Genomic DNA, 16,308 nt, shown 5'->3' with positions numbered 1-16,308 from the left:
AAGCCCAAGGGTTCAAGGTATCAATCGATCTAAGCAGACAAGGATTACCTTTTGAGAATCTACAGATCTAGGCCACTATTTCTCTTGTATCATGATAATTTTGCCATAAATTAAAATTTTAGATGTAAAAGAAATAATTACAAAAGAAGAAATTACTTGGCTGAGGGGTGCCTTTCATGACATTGACCGTACAACAAAACTCCAAACTGTTGACAGTAAACAACATAGAAAGTTAAGACTGAATGAACACTATAACATATATAAATGACCATTGCCCCAAGAAATATCAGTTTCCTTTTCTGGCTTCAGTAAAACAAATATCCAGAAAAAAATATCACTGCATCAATTAGCTAGTTGATTATGATGTTATGGCAGAAAGTCGAATCCGAGAGGGTAATACCAAAAACTGAAACTAATCAAAAAGTCATCTCATTCATTTCCATGGGGAGGATCATCACTGTACAGGAGATAGAATTCGCTGACATCATGCTACAACTTTATTACTATAATCTCTCTAGCAAACCGAAAGAATACAGCTAGGTGACACCTGAACTGCATTACTGAGAGTGTACTAGGACAGTATAAATTACAGGATGACAAAAACAAATGAGCCATCGGGTACCATGATCAACTAATACTGCCCCAGGTTTCCTTTTATCTAAATGGAAATTTAGAGGGGGTGAGGGAAAGGAACATCTACATGTTTCAAGCTTACTCTTTATAAGCAATACTGAAGTCCATAAGAGTTACTACTATATCTCGTGTTTGTCACACGGCCTTGGCTACATCTACCACGCTAGATAAGAACGGAAGCAGCAGTGGTTTCATGATATGGTTCATTCAATCTTCAGGAGGTTTTGAAGTTGCTGGTAAGTTTGGCTCAGTTTTTTTACTGCGTTTACATGGTTGCAGATCCGACAAATCTTTATCACAAGGGTTTTGAAGCTCAGCAATTTCAGTTCTGGGTGCCTTTCCTTCTCTCCTTCCTGACGTCTCTCCAGGTGTTGAGGGAGCATCAGTTGGCTTTCCTGTGTCATTTGGATCTCGAGCAGATGCACCCTCAAGACCTACATCCTTCCCAGTTATTGGTGATGCCTGGGAAGAAGGCTCTTCAACTGTCAAAGAATCAATCTTGAGATTTTCAGCCCCAGACTTGGACTGCTTTTCAAGCATCTTCTGGAGGTATCTACCTTGCTCTTCTATTCGCAGCTGTAAATTTCTTTGAATCTGCAGAGAAATAGCACTGTAACATCTTAACAGGTCTACATACTAGCAACAACTGCAACGCATTCTATGATTTAAGAAAGGATTCAATGCAAGCAGGGAGAACAATAAAGCAAGAGAAAAGCAAAAAATTGTAGCACGTCCACGAGATTTTTTACTATTTATAAGATTTCTAATTCTTTTTTCCTCAATGTCTTCCTCAGAGACCAAAAGTTCAAATAGATAAATATTGGCCATTGCTCCCACTCTCCCAGCATCCCTGTACTTCATCTTTTAAGTGCACTTTTACAAGCATTGTTTTTAGGCTAGGTTAGTTCCAGTAAAACAGCTCAATATCTTCTTGTATAATCTAATGTTGGATTGTGATCAGCAATTGCTGCCATAAACGATCACAGGCTGCATGAAAGTATACTTGCTCTACAATAGAATTTTGTAGCATGAGAATATGTATATGCTGCTAGTACGCAGACTGAAGTCATAAGGATAGAGCCTCCAAAGTTCTGGCTAGTTAAAAAGAATGAGATCACACAGTACTAAGGTTTAATGATGTTCTTGGCCCTTTTGCTCCTCTAGAATGTGATTATAAAATTCCTCAAATCATATAATAGGACTTGTGAAGATAGAAAAATGCTACAATGAGAAAGCAAAGGTCCCAAGACTCTTAACCTTACAAGAAGGGCATCATTATTCTATTGTCTAAAATTCATAATTAATGTCGGTGATGGTTCATTAACATCCCAGCAAATACTTCACCTTCTTCTGTTACCAAGGAAGAAATGACATATGAGGCACAAACCTCATGGAAATTTTCACTCAAGAATGAAGCAAAGATTTGGCGGGGATGATCTTGTACCAGTTATAAACTGTGGTTGACTAACCAGTGTTTAGGTCAAAAGTTTATGACTTCTCGACACACTCTACAAAGAATCTTTGTTTTAATATTTTTAGAAATTGTACATCATAATACAATAATGATAAATTTTGTAAAAATAAAAAAAAAAATGAAACCTAAGACTTTGAAGGAAATCTAGTTTTTACAAAATCATACCTCGAGCTGCTCATGCAAACGCTTTTGAACTTCCATCTGCAGCCTTAATGCCTCTGTGAGATCCATACCCCTGTTGTGACACCAAGCATGGTATGAAACTTGGTGATTCATTTAAAAAAAAAAAAAAAAAACAAAACAAAACAAAACAAAACACAAATATAGGTACAAGCAGGATTAATCTTCAGAATATTGACCTAAGAAAGCATTATTACATGTAAGAATTCACCTTAATTTCATTTCAGAAACCGTCTTCCTATGGTAGCTTCTATCACTCTATTAATTAACGGTACATGTCCCTCTGTAACTAACCAAATAAAACATATAACCATTCTGGAAAGACATATCTTATATTTCCATTTCAAAGTTTCCTTTAGACAATGAACAGAAAATAAGATAGAGCTTTCCAAGGTTAATCTTGCTTTCTGGAACTCTCATAACTTGCTAATAAATATTTTAGTTCAACTCCGATCCTCAAGCATCACACAATGGACCAAAGGAAATGCCTTATAAAGTTATAAATTATAAAAATTAAGAATACCTTATCTTTCACTTCATTCAGTTTATATTGCTTTGACCCATGTGGACTGCCTAATACCTTAGAACCCAACAAAGGTTACTTTCACTTCAAATTGCTAATTGACATTCCTACCATGGTTTGTATGAGTTCTTTGGCATTCTCATTTCCATAAAGCAAAGATAACGCAAGTGGATATGCTAATCACATTATACCCAGCATGTCTTGAGTTAATATAGTGGTATCACAACAGTAGATTACTACTTGAGCAATCTTTTCAGTTTGCAGAAGCAGTATCAGTTGACCTAATGTCAACATTGGCTGAAGGTAGCCTTAAATTATGACTTTATCAAAATAATGGGAGATCCTGCTATATTTTTGGAAAATATGGGAATGCATCTGCATACTGGGTTTCATTTTTTAATAAGATTGAAAAATAAAATGTTCCCCCCACAAAATTCCAAGTAGTGACACCACTTTCAAAATCTCAAATTGCACCTCCACCAAAAAAATCCCGTATCTGCTACTGATCTGTTTATCTGAATGAGTGACAAACCAACACCTAAAGGCACAATTAACATAATAATTCACTAGTTGAGACGACTGTCAACAACATAGAAGCCCAGATATATTATTATTTATTAAGCAAATCACACAAGGTACTAAATATAATAAGAACAGTAAAGTAGGTTGATGTAGTAGATCAGTTCAAAATTTGCAGGCAACAACTTATTTGGCCTTTTCTCAATCCCAAAATTAAGAAAAATAAATGTTGAACATCATCACCCAGAGGAATACCAATAGAAGAGAAAATGTACAAGGATAAAGCAAATACAACTTACGCTTTCAGGTCTAAAGATGACAAGTCTGCAACAGGAGTTGACAAATTTTCAGATAAACCTGCAAACAGAAGACATAAAACCGCATACTCAATGAGCACCTAGGCTAAGAATTTTAATAATTAAAGAACACTAGAGACCTGACATCAATGCATTGGCTACAAAACCAATATATATGTGGAATTGTTTCAAAAAAAATAGGAGGAGGAAATGTATTGTGGTGCACTACAAATAGAACTTGAATCTCTGTTCACTAACATGACTAGCAATTCCACAATTAGTATAAAGGGCACTTCAATAGATGATGAATCTGTCCAGTAGAAGATATATGCTAACTTGCTAAGAATCAATATAAGGGGGAGGGGCATTATAGGCAGTAGAATTACAATTAGCTTGTGAGTAGCTTGAAAAATAAGATAGGTCGTGTATCAGAGGGAAAGCTCTATGTATAGACCATATTAGAGAGAGAAAGAGAATTAGGTTGAATATTGGTGAGACTCGTGAGAGTAGAGAGAGACATTGTAACTTGGGAGAGCACCAACCTCTCAAATTTAAGCTAGATTGTAATTGGCAATTTCCACCGTGATTATTATCAATACAATCATATCTTACTATATTTTTCCCTAATTTGTTAATTAATTCTTAGTAATCTTCTTGCTACACTAAATTCTAATGTTCTAGTGAGAAAATAACTAAAGATCATCTTAGTTCTTAGCAACAAATCAACACATAGGACCACTTCAAGTTGTAACATGTACTTCAGTATAAAGCTAGAAAAGTTTAAACAACTTATTTAACAGGCCCATCGCCATTCAAAAATCAATTCTTCAGAATGGAAGGACTTAAAATACACAGTGAATGAACAATTGAACACACACAATTCCCGTAAAAATTTGACTACAACCCCCCTTTCCCCCTCCTTTCCCACAGCCGTTGGGGATAAAAGTGAAGGTTATACCATCTTTCACAGTTGCAAGTCTTAAGACAGATACATCAATCAATTTAATAGATCCATTTCATGGAGAAAAATTGGAAAAAAGAAGTGTGTTTGGGGTGGGGGGGGGGGAGGAGAAGAGTTTCAAAGACATACCTTCAGAGGGCTCTGGCCTGTATCGAGCTGTTCTATATTTCTGCATTCATATATATTGTAAGAAGTAAATAGGATGGTATAGAGAAAAGCAATTAAGATTAAGCAAACATTTTCTAAATCACAGTAGAGAATAGCATATGAAAGCTGATCCTAAGATAAAAGGACAATGTCCTACATGCCTGCAGGTGACTTTTCACATGATAAATGGTCAAGCCTTCAACCTTCATCAGCTTCAAAACACCTTTAGGGGTAGCTCCTACAAGTCCAAATGATCATATTAAGTTAAATGTTGCATCAGCTGTATGCCAATAATTGCATGGAAGTGACTCACTTTCACTGCCACCAAGCTTACTGACTGCTTCCACAAAGGCTTCATGAAGCTCAGGTGTCCAGCGCATCCGTGACTTGGCTGGACCGCTAGCTGTGGAAGCCGGGCTTGCAGCTGCTGCAACTTCTGCTGATGATGCAGAAGGCTGCTGCTGACTTTGTGTTGGATGCGTCAGCATATTTGGAGTTGAATTAACTAGTTGATTTGACATCTAATAAAACAGAGAGACAATCAGTGCTGGACAAAGAGTGGTGCAGATAAAGCAGAATGTTGTGTATAGAAAGCATCTATAAGCAAAAAAAACCAAAAATCTTATTCAGTATAACAACCTTCATTCCATGGTCTGTGGCATTGGCATCAATAAGCAAGTCACTCCAATTAGAACTTAGTGATTCATCATCAGTGATTAGCTGATCTGCCCATTCCTGCCAATCATTTCGCTTGACAAGGTCTTCGGGTGTTACAAGATTACTGCCACCATCACCATTTCCCTGGATGTGACCACTTGACATGGAGCTGTGGGAGGAAAAATCAGGGAAACCAGATCCTGAATCTGAGCACCATGAGAGGTTGTTGTTTCCTCTAGTATAATTACTAGATGTAGATGAATGAATAAGATCAGTGTGAGTAGAAGGCATTAGAGCCAATGACGATCCATTGTTAGCAGATGGAGGTATATACGGGGAGTTACTAGAATAGTTTTCATGGGAGGCAGGAGAGAAATGAACATCAGGAGAGTATCCTGATGAAGATGAGAACATATGGTTGACATGAGTGTTGGACGGCAATGGATTTGAATGAAAGACCGAGGGATTAGTAACAAGCTCCCTTTCCATAGAGACCTGCTGGGAGTCGGGCAATTTAGGATACTTCTCTTCCAAGGTACTAGAAAGGACAGGCAAGGATGAAGACAGAGCTCCAGAGGCACCCAATTGTCTTGAACCAGATCTCTGAATGGATATAGCAGGGTGCCCATCCATATTTGGCCTTTAAAAAATATTGGGATAACCTTCCAGTTTCAGATCCTGTATTAAAAGAGACTGCACCAGTTCACAGCACATAAGGGCCAGATAATAACTTTTAAATTTCAATTTTAAATGGTAAAAATCACAAGTGAACCCAAACATTGTCTACAACATTGGTTTTCATAATATATCGATCGTATACATCAAAAAAAAAAAAAAAAAAAAAAAAAAAAAAAAAAAGAAGAAGGTTTTCAAAATATTACACTTTGTTTTTCGAACAGATCAAAATAGTAGGCAAAAAGATAGGTTAACAAATAAAATGAAACCAAGCAATATAATAGATAAAAAAAAAAAAGACACAATCAAAAAGTAACTCCTCCATTTTTTATTAATCACAATGTTTGAATTTCACACTATTCAAACAGACTCCTTAAAGCAATTTTTTTTTTTATTAAGACGAGGAAAAATAAAGTCATGTAGGGACTGTTATATTAGTCTCGATATATACTTCCAACATATCAGTTTTTTATACATTTTACTAAAAGATAATCAAATATATTAACGGTATATGTATAATACAAAGTATATGCATTCGCAAGCGTGAAATTACATCATTGCAACTGAAAACCGAGGAGATGTAGTGTGACACAAGATATATCAACTAATAGTCGGTAAGTCATATGCTTGACACATGCAATAGTATTACGATAGCATCAGTCAAAATGAGACATTAATAAAAGAGCACTCAAGAGAGATGGTGAAATTATTTTCAGGATTAGGGGTTAGGGCTTTTTATAGAGTTTAGGGGCAATGGAGAAATCAACAATCAAATGAAATCCAAATTGTGAAATACTTTTGCACTTTTGCTGGCAATGATAACATGAATTATAAATTTTATACTATTTCTTTTACATGATATAGCATAATTCTTTTTCTTTATTTGTTTCATCCAGCAATTGGTTTATATATGAAACAATCTGCAATCTTAGAATTTAAAAGGTTTGAGAACTTCCATAACCTAATAGGAGGCATTTTAGGACATTTCGTGATATTGGAAACTAGATTCCTCAAATTTTGTGCATCTCAGAGTCATCAGATTTGCATGAACACTTTTGTCATTCTTCATGCTCTAGCAAACAACTTAATGAATGCATTAGCAAGTAGCTTGCATGGACCCTATTTTACTATTTATGAAACACAGCTCATTAAACTAGAGCCTAGGAAAACAAATATCAATCCAGCGATTGATTACTACTGAGCAGTAGCAAAATATTAGTTTACCCTAATTATTCTACAGCCCAAACCTCTATTATTTTATAAAACTAATAGGGTTGATTACCACATGCCTAAATGGATGGTCAATTACAGCTTGCTCCAGCAGTTTGCACCTTGGAGGCTTGGCCTCTCAAAAATCAATAGCATAAAGATATGCTACAAAATGGAAACTGAATATGGATATTGTTTGCCTGATAAAATAGCTTCTAATCTTCCATGGTGGACTCAGCAATAAGTCTTTCATCCAAAATTAAAGTACGAAAAACAACAGAAATATTATAACAAACCCATAAACCCAATGATCAGCAAGGTCCAAGACGATTCTCATGTATCCAATCTCACTCCTACAAATTTATCATCTTATATACCTAATAAGAGGTAGTTCCTAAAGGAGCAACTAATAGGTATTGTAGAAACGAAAACAAACTATACTGGAGTTATTCCGAAAGAAAAATTTTAGACGGGTCATATTTGATATTTCACCACCCTGCTCCACTTCTAAGTTATAACTTCCTAACAAACTCTCTTCTACTACTACTAGATAATGCGGCAGCAACCCGGGTACAGATAAAGATTGAATCCTGTTTTTCCTTTACAATTGTTATCACGCCACTCGAGTGCACCGTAAGTTCCCCAATTAACACCCCACTAACCCATGTAATCAATTCACCCAAACCTTTCTGCTCATTTCTCAGCAGTCAGCACACTCAACCAAAATTGGCAAACCTTTTGATAATACTATCTGCATCATATTTAACAGGCATGAATATGACAATAAAACTAAAAAAAAAAACAAGATTAACATTCCACATGACCTAAAACATTCACAAATTTAGAACTCCGTAATCAACATGCACAATCGAAACATCATAAGCAAGTCAATACTTAATGTAAAAGTTAATTTCACAAAAATCAATCACAATCTCTTAATCCTTCAGTTAAAAAGTAACTAGCAAATGCAAAACATTCAAAAGTCATACACAAGCTCAATCTAAAAACCCCAGATGAAATGAATATTAACATCAATCAAAATCCAAAATTTTTTATTGCCCACAATAAATTGGGTAAAATTAATTCATACCCAGATTTTAAAAAATCACATTCATTTCATTTTGAGCTACAAAACATCAAACAGAAATCAAAAATTAAGTAAATTAGAAAAGCATACCTTGAATTTGGAAGGAAACCCAGAAAAATTGAAGGGACTAAGGTGATGAAATTGAAATAATAATGAAGATTAGGATTGATTTAGGGGTGAAAATGGATCACCGGCGTCGAGAAGTGAACGGTCGTGAATGGGTTTTGGCCTTGGTAATTTGGCCTATTTGGCTAATCTTCCATAAACAAAAATTGAAAGGGGGCAACTACAAGAATTAGCCACGCTTGTTTGTTGCGCGTGAAGCTGACTTTTGAGAATCTTTTGCATAGATTAATCGGTTGGTGTCGTTGGTTACGTTGCTCAAGGGTGCGAGGGGTCGTGGACTTGTGCTGGTGGTAGCGATGGCTAGAGCAACGTTTACCGTACAACGAAAGAGGTGTCCACATTTTAGAGATGTTAATTCGGGTGTTCGGATCAGGTTTTGGTGAGGTCGGGTCGGGTTGGCTCTATTTTAAATCCGACTCATGTTATATTACTGTGTTCATGTGAGTTGAAATCTAAACCGAATATTTATCGAATCGGATTGGGTGTAGTGTGGTTTTGACACCCCTACGCACAAGTAGAGTTGTTAATTTTGGTATTTGGTTTTATTCATGTTGGGTTCGGGTTATCTTATCCAGCCAGTCGGTTTATCTTTCGTATAAGATTTAGATTTTGGGCGGTTCAAGTTCACTTCGAATTATATTAAATTGCTAACATTTTTCATATGTAAGTCTGGTAAAGTTTGAGTCAAATTCATGTGTTCAAATGGTTAACTACCTAATTGAGTAAACTTTAAATTGGATTATTCTTAGGTTCAAGTCAACTTCAGGTTGGATCAAATATATGTGAAACGTACATAATTATGTTTTCAATAAATCGACCAAACATTATGAACATGATAAACAACCCACTCCCTTAGAAAACTTGCAAGTTACAACACTTTGCACTCCCTCTGTCCCTGAATATTTGCCCCACTTTCCTTTTTGTTTTGTCCCTTTAAGTTTGTCCCATTCTATGGATAGTTATTTGGGTTCACTACTTTTTTTTTTTTTTTTTTTTTTTTGACAAAGGATACAAACAAGATTACATATTAATACAAAAGCAAATAGAGGCATCCGCCGCTTCTCCTGCAATTAGATGAGCTCTGTGTACGCGCCGACGATCTGCCTTATGAATTCTGCAAACTCGAAACCTAGAGGCAAGCATTAGAATCCTCCGAATGAGCCATATGTAGGCGATATAACCTTGGCCCTCCTCTCGAAGCAGGGAGACCAGATTATAGGAATCAGTAAATACCGCGAGATACATAAATCCCCTATCAAACGCCCACTGAAGGCCATACATGCAAGCCAAAGCCTCCGCATGTAAAGCCGAGGAGCAAACCCCGAAGTTACTGCCACCACTGATCCGATCATCAAGTGGGTCAACATTATCCAAGCACCATCCCATACCTGCGCGTCGAGAATCCTTGAACCAAGAGCCATCTATCTGAATAGAAACTAAAGCACTGTCATGGGGGGACAGGCCAAGTTGAGCCATGAAAAAACCAGGTGGTGAGGAGGCACCCCCAACTGTTGCCGCAGTAGTCGGGATACTAGAAGGGGCGTTTGAAGTCACAAAGATTGAATGACTATTCATTACCTCCTGAAATAGGGACTCAAAAGGCCGAGACTCAGAAGAATTCCTAAAAATTCTAGCATTACGACCTAAGCACAAGCTCCAAAGCGTACCGACAAAGGTACCAATGCGAGTACTAGAAAGACCATCCTGACTGATAAAAAGTCGGATATAATCCTGGATCCAATATGAGAGAGAAAGGTCTCCATTAAATTCTGAGCGAATGCCGAGGCATCCACCCCTCCAAACCGATCGTGCCTTCAAGCACAATCTAAAAAGATGTTGTAAATCCTCCGGTTCCGCACGACAGAGGTCGCAAGTCACGTCTGGAATCGGAACTCCTCGATGATTGAGTTCCACCTTGACCGCGAGAGCGCAGTGAAGCAGTTTCCATAAGAACAACTTCCATTTAGGCTGCAACGGAAGCGACCAAAGAACCTTCCAGAAAGAATCAGAAGGGGTAGAAGTATGGGGCAGTTGTTGCTGAAGCATAGCATACCCAGTTTTAACCGAGTACTTTCCAGAAGGGGTGGCCGACCAATAACGGAAATCGTCCTAAGTCGAATCAGGGACCTCCATAGCCAGGATTGTAGAGGCATCCGCCGGAACAAACCACTCAACAACTTTAGTAGTATCCCAACCCATGGTGTGAAGATTGATGAAGAAATTGACAGTAGGAGGGCCTGTAGCCGGCAGGAGGATTCCCGGTTTGAACTCAGGAATGTAGCCATTGACCCACTTAGCTGACCCAGCTAGAGTGGACCTGCCATTACCAATTTTCCAGTTACAACCGGAGTTCAATAGGGTGTCCGCCTTGATCAAACCCCGAAGGCCAAATGAGTGACGACCCGAATAACGAGACCGAGAATTAAGGTTGTCTGAGAGAAAGGTCGTACGAGCAGTAAACACTTTAGAAACCTGCAGCTGCGGGTTAGTGAAGAGTCTCCAAACTTGTTTCATGAGCAAGGCCTTATTTAAGGAAGACAAACAGCGGACGCCCAGACCTCCGAGGCCGCGAGGAAGGTGCATAATCTCCTTATTCACCCAGTGCATACCTTTAGTATCAGAATGCGCCCAAAAAAAGCGCAACAGTAATGAGTCAATCTTCCCGGTGACAGAGACGGGTAACTGATGTATTCATTTTATATAGTATTTTACCCCCGTCCCTTGGTCATAATTAGTAGTGTTTTTGGCTCTTTAGAGCCACTTTTATTACTAATTGGTGTTTTCTAGTGTTTTCGTAGATTTGGTTGACTTTTGCAGGGATTTATGCTTTTGGAGTATTTTCCTGAGATATTTTGGAGCAATCACGAACATTGGAGAAGCACGACCAGAGTTTATAGCCCAGGGCCGGTTAGAGACATCGAACCGGTGATTAAGGGCTCGGTAGAGGTGATACCGGGGCGTTTGGACCGAGTATTCAAGACCCAAAGAGGAAACCCAGATTGGCCCGAAGAATTGGAGCCCAATCGAAGTCCAAATATTGGCCCAAATGATCCGCCCGGCCAAAAAGGCTGGCGCCCGGAGGCGCGCCCGGCCGGGCGGGAGGAGCGCCCGGTGACGCGCCCGGCCGGGCGCGAGATTGTTATTAGAGGTGAAAAAAGGCGCGCCCGATCGGGCGGTGCCTCGCCCGATCGGGCGCGTGTTTATTAAGGAAACAATTAGAGTCGTATTAATTTGTTTTAGTTTAGGATTTTTGTACGGAGTATAAATACTCCTCCGTAATACGTTTTTAGATCGTCTCTTCTTTTGGGGAGATCTTCTTCTTCTTCTCTTAATCCTTTCTCCTAGACTTTCTCTCTCTACTTAGTTTTCTCTCTCTTAATCACTCTCTAAACTTTTGTTCTTATTTCTTTGATTAATTCCAGATTTACTTTGGTGACGATTTCTCTTCCCTTAATCTTAGTTATTTATTTTATTCCTTTGATCATGATTTATTTTATTGCTTTGCTTAGTCTATATTTAATAATGTGTGAGTAGTTTAATTTCTAGGGTTCATGGGGATCTAATAAATGATATGAAGGGGTAAATTATTGTTGTTGATTATTAATGCTAGATTAATTTCCTATTGATTGATTTAATGCTCTGTGACTAGATTAGGCCTGTCTTTTATGCATGAGTTTGACAATATTGATTCAAGAATCGAGAGATGAGAATTAATGTTTAGGTCTAGTTTCAATAGGCAAGTTAATTTATAAATGGTTAAGTCAAGATTCGAGAGATGAGATTTAATACCGATAAATTAATCATGTGGTTGTAATAAGTAGCGAGAGCCCTTTACAATCTGGTTAATTGATGCATTGATGATTGACTATTATTGATTGTTGGTTTTGCATGATAATTTCTTATTGGATTGTTTTAATGTTTTACAATTGCGGCTTGTAAAAGTATAGCAATATTAAATTGATGAATCGAGCAGATGTTAATTTGATATTAAAGGCTATTTTCAATAAGAACTTAGATCTAGTAAATTGCGAGAGCCTGTTAGGTCTATGTTGGTTAATAAATTGCGAGAGCCTGTTAATCATGTTATTTGTGCAATGTCAATGATTGATTACCCTATTTTGCCCCAGAATATTATTTATTGGTGAACCTATACCCTAGATCCTTTTATATATTATTTTCTCCCTTTTCTTACTCTTTTTAGTTTAGTTTCATATTCAACTTTTAATATTGGTCACTTTAATAATTTAGATTATAATATTTAATTAGGAGTAAAAAGACTTGTTTCCCTGTGGAGATCGACCCTACTTCCCTATCTACTTTAGTTAGTGAATTAGGTAATTATTTTTGATTAGGGGATACGACTTTACCCTGTCAGTAACTCATAACAAGCAAGAACATGGGAAGCCATAGCAATGAGGATTGAGTTAATAAGAATTAACTTCTGCGATTGTGAGAGGCGTATGGCATTTAAACAATTAATTCGCCCAGTAATTTTGTCGATGATAAACTGAAAGTGATCTTTCTTTCTACCGACGAAGTCAATTGGGGCTCCTAGATGATGATCAAACACCTGAACATGCTTCATTTGGAAAATAGATTTGAAGCCTTGCTGGGCAGACGTACAGATATTAGGGCTAAACTTAATCAAGGATTTGGACAAGTTGAGTTGTTCGCCTGAAATCTTAGTAAACCGCTGAATAATCTGCATGATATTGGTACAGGCTGCAGACGAGGCCCGAAAGAAGATGATAGCATCATCCGCAAAGAATAAATGCGAGATAGAAGGGGTCCTTCTAGACAGCTTGATACCTTGAAAAATCTTCAAATCCTGACCCAAATGCAGCATACGAGAGAAAATGTCCATGCAGAAAAGGAAAAGGTACGGGGAGATGGGGTCCCCCTGACGAAGACCACATTGTGGTTTAAAGGTTTCCGAAGTAGAACCATTAATCAAGGACTGGTAAGAAACCGTGGCAAGGCATTGTTGGATCATCTGTAACCAACGTTCCGGAAACCCATAGGCTTTTAAAACCTGCAAAAGAAAACTCCAGTGAATTTTGTCATAAGCCTTGCTCATGTCAATTTTGATCGAGGCCAGCCAATTTGTGCCAGTTTTCGAACAGTTGATTTTCTCCATTAACTCATGACTCATCAAAATATTATCTGTCATAACGCGTCCCTGAACAAAGGCATGCTGAGAATCTGAGATGAGAAAAGGGAGATATTGGCGCAGCCTGGCCACCAAACACTTGGAAGCACATTTATACACCATGTTGCAAAGGCTGATAGGCCGTAAATGCCCAACTTCTGTTGGCGTACCAATCTTAGGAATCATAACAAGAAGAGACTGATTCCATTCTTTCAGTAAGAACCCCGTTTGGAAGAAACTTTGGACGCCGGAAACAACCGAGGCACCAACAACATCCCAGTGCAATTTGAAAAATTCAACTGTAATTCCATCCGGACCCGGCGACTTACTGATCCCTAAAGAAAACATCGCGCTACGAATCTCCGACGCGGAGAATGGCCGCTCCAGGTTTGCAAGTTGAGAAGAACTGAAATGTGGGAGATCTAATTCCCGCAGAACCACATCGATTTCCGGATCATAAGGAGGCCTGGAATCACAGTGAAAGGTATCTTTTAGGGAATTGACAACCAGACGCTGTACATCCATCTGGCCATGCTGGAGAGATCCTTGGTCGTCAAATAAGGAAGTAATCGCATTCTTCTTTTGCCGGCTTTTCACCTTTGAGAACATAAGTTTAGATGGACAATCAGCATTAAGTATCCAGCTTTTCTTACAGCGTTGTCTCCAAAATTGCAGCTGCAGTAAAATACTCTCCTTTGAAGTAACAATGTTGGACATATAAAGAGAGGCATCAGAGACTGATTGGACTAGTTCTCCCTCCGTAGCAAGATCTTTTGAAAAAAATTTCCAATCTATGCCCCAAAATTTCTTATTATTCAGACACCACCTCCTGATGAGAGACTTGACATGTTGCAGATTCTTAGAGAGGATAAACATTGGCGACCCAGAGACGTCCCTTTGCCAAGTTGTAAGGACAAAGTCATGAATATCCTGATGTTCTAAACACCAGTTGTCCAGTTGGTAAGGACGGTTTGAAAGTTGGGTGAACGGAGAATCATCAAAGACTATAGCAGCATGATCAGATATCAGAATTGGTTGATTCCGCAAACGACTATCTGGGTAATTATGAAACCAATCTGAAGTCATGTAGGCCCGGTCAAGGCGTTGTAAAATAAGGCTATCTTCATCCCTATTATTCGTCCACGTAAAAGGAGGACCTTTGAAGGGGGTAGCAAGTAAACTCGATTTCATCCTAAAATCAATAAAGGAATCCCAACCCTTAATAATATTAGACCCCCCCATCCTATCATAGTGATGCTCTATTTGATTAATATCTCCAATAATCAAACAATTAGGAGCAATAGCAAGTAAATCTAGAATTAAACCCCAGACTTGGGGTCTATCTTCAAGAACAGGAGCACCATAAACAAACATCACACATTTACTAGTACCATTAGTAAGTTTGATATTACAGAGTACAACATTTGTACAGCAAAAAACACAAGAAACTTCTTCCGAACCATAACCAAAAACCACTAATCCCCCGCTAGTACCTACTGCATCAACCCCAAAAACTGAAGTAGGACTAGAACTACTAAGTAAGCCAGTCACAACTGCCACGGAGACCTTAGTTTCACAGAGAAACAAAAAGGTAGGAGCAAAAGAGTGTAATAGCCAAAAAACATAGGGAAGCTTAGGAGAAGTTTGATCATTTAGCCCCCGGCAGTTCCAGGATGTGATCTTCATAAAACCTTGGGGAGCTGTGAATGGCCAGCCGCCGAACCAAACGTAGATGAGAACCCGTAAGACTTAGTCGGGGAGGTGGTGGACGTACCAACATCAAACTTAGAAGAAGAAAACCCCTCCCTTGAGTGCTTGAGGACCTTGAAAGATGATGAGCTACTAGACTCAACCACCTTTCTCTTGCTGCCAATAGAAGAGATGTTCCCAGAAGGCCGGCACGCAAAAGCTGCCGATGCACAGCCCAAGTGAGCAGCTAAAGACACATCCGAACAACTCTTGTGGATAGGTAGTCCACTCGTGGTAGTAGCAGGCAGGGTGAACGCATCTTTGCTATGCAAATTTAGTGCTCGAATTTTGCGTCTTTTTTGAGACCAAGTAGAACCATAGTAACCAAAGTAAGGGTCTTGATTATAGGATCTGCATCGATGAAACCCAGTCGAGGTAGGCCTTTTCTTAGGCCCACCATCAGAACAAGTAGAAGAGGCTTGGGCCTTGTCTTCGTGAACCTGCGGCAAAGGAGCAGAAGTTGCTTCATCTGGGGAGTTTGACGCCTCCCTGTTATCCTGCAAAGAAAGATTTTGGAAAATAGGTGGAATAGTGATAGAAGCAGGTATAATATATTGCTCTATACAAGCATCTGTATCTTCAGAGCCGCTTGATAGGAAGCTTTCTTCCAGTGCTGCTGACATTCGAAACCCCCTTCCCCTATTTTGGCTAGGCTGGTGTCGCGTAAAGGGGGCATAGGGATCGCCGTCTGGAATAGCAGCCCTCTGCTGCTGCTCTCGAGCCTCCTCTGCTCGATTTTCTTCGGCAAACCGCGTTGAATGCGGGTTGTGGTAGGATTCCGGAGTGGTCGGATCTGTTTCAGAAGAAGAGACACTCGCATTCCCATGGTCAAAGGCAGAGCCGTAATCTGATCTCTCCGATGAAGACGAAGAAATTACATTAACTTGATGCGACAAATAGCCATTCTCGTAAACCCCATTGAT

General features: G+C 38.8%; 1 protein-coding gene across 2 annotated transcripts; it reads right to left on the bottom strand.

Annotated features, from left to right (window-relative positions):
• Positions 1 to 407: 407 nt before the first annotated feature.
• Positions 408 to 8,706, bottom strand: LOC145616295 (protein PHOSPHATE STARVATION RESPONSE 1-like). Of its 2 annotated transcripts, none has more exons than XM_081670994.1 (8): positions 8,452 to 8,706; positions 5,373 to 6,068; positions 5,047 to 5,254; positions 4,895 to 4,971; positions 4,716 to 4,755; positions 3,629 to 3,686; positions 2,273 to 2,342; positions 408 to 1,227 (listed from the first exon to the last, which is right to left on the bottom strand). In XM_081670994.1, exons 2-8 carry the CDS (start codon positions 6,021 to 6,023, stop codon positions 841 to 843), a joined length of 1,491 nt encoding a protein of 496 aa, XP_081527120.1. In that variant the 5' UTR covers positions 6,024 to 6,068; positions 8,452 to 8,706; the 3' UTR covers positions 408 to 840. The 2 variants fall into 2 exon arrangements, with proteins under 2 accessions (XP_081527120.1, XP_081527119.1); XM_081670993.1 differs by having other exon boundaries at positions 5,373 to 6,083; positions 8,452 to 8,704.
• Positions 8,707 to 16,308: the final 7,602 nt, after the last annotated feature.

The sequence above is a fragment of the Chenopodium album genome, chromosome 26 (genome assembly GCF_948465745.1).
Source record: "Chenopodium album chromosome 26, dcCheAlbu1.1, whole genome shotgun sequence".
NCBI classification, from domain to species: Eukaryota; Viridiplantae; Streptophyta; class Magnoliopsida; order Caryophyllales; family Amaranthaceae; genus Chenopodium; species Chenopodium album.
This window is presented reverse-complemented; position numbering and strand designations above follow the sequence as displayed.

Excerpts from the sequence above, each read along its gene's own strand:
- LOC145616295 (XM_081670994.1), bottom strand. The coding sequence starts at position 6,023 with ATGGATGGGCACCCTGCTATATCCATTCAGAGATCTGGTTCAAGACAA. Across the intron at positions 5,255-5,372 it reads CCACAGACCATGGAATGAAG|ATGTCAAATCAACTAGTTAA; the intron begins GTTGTTATACTG and ends CTGTTTTATTAG. Across the intron at positions 3,687-4,715 it reads CAGGCCAGAGCCCTCTGAAG|GTTTATCTGAAAATTTGTCA; the intron begins GTATGTCTTTGA and ends TTCTGTTTGCAG.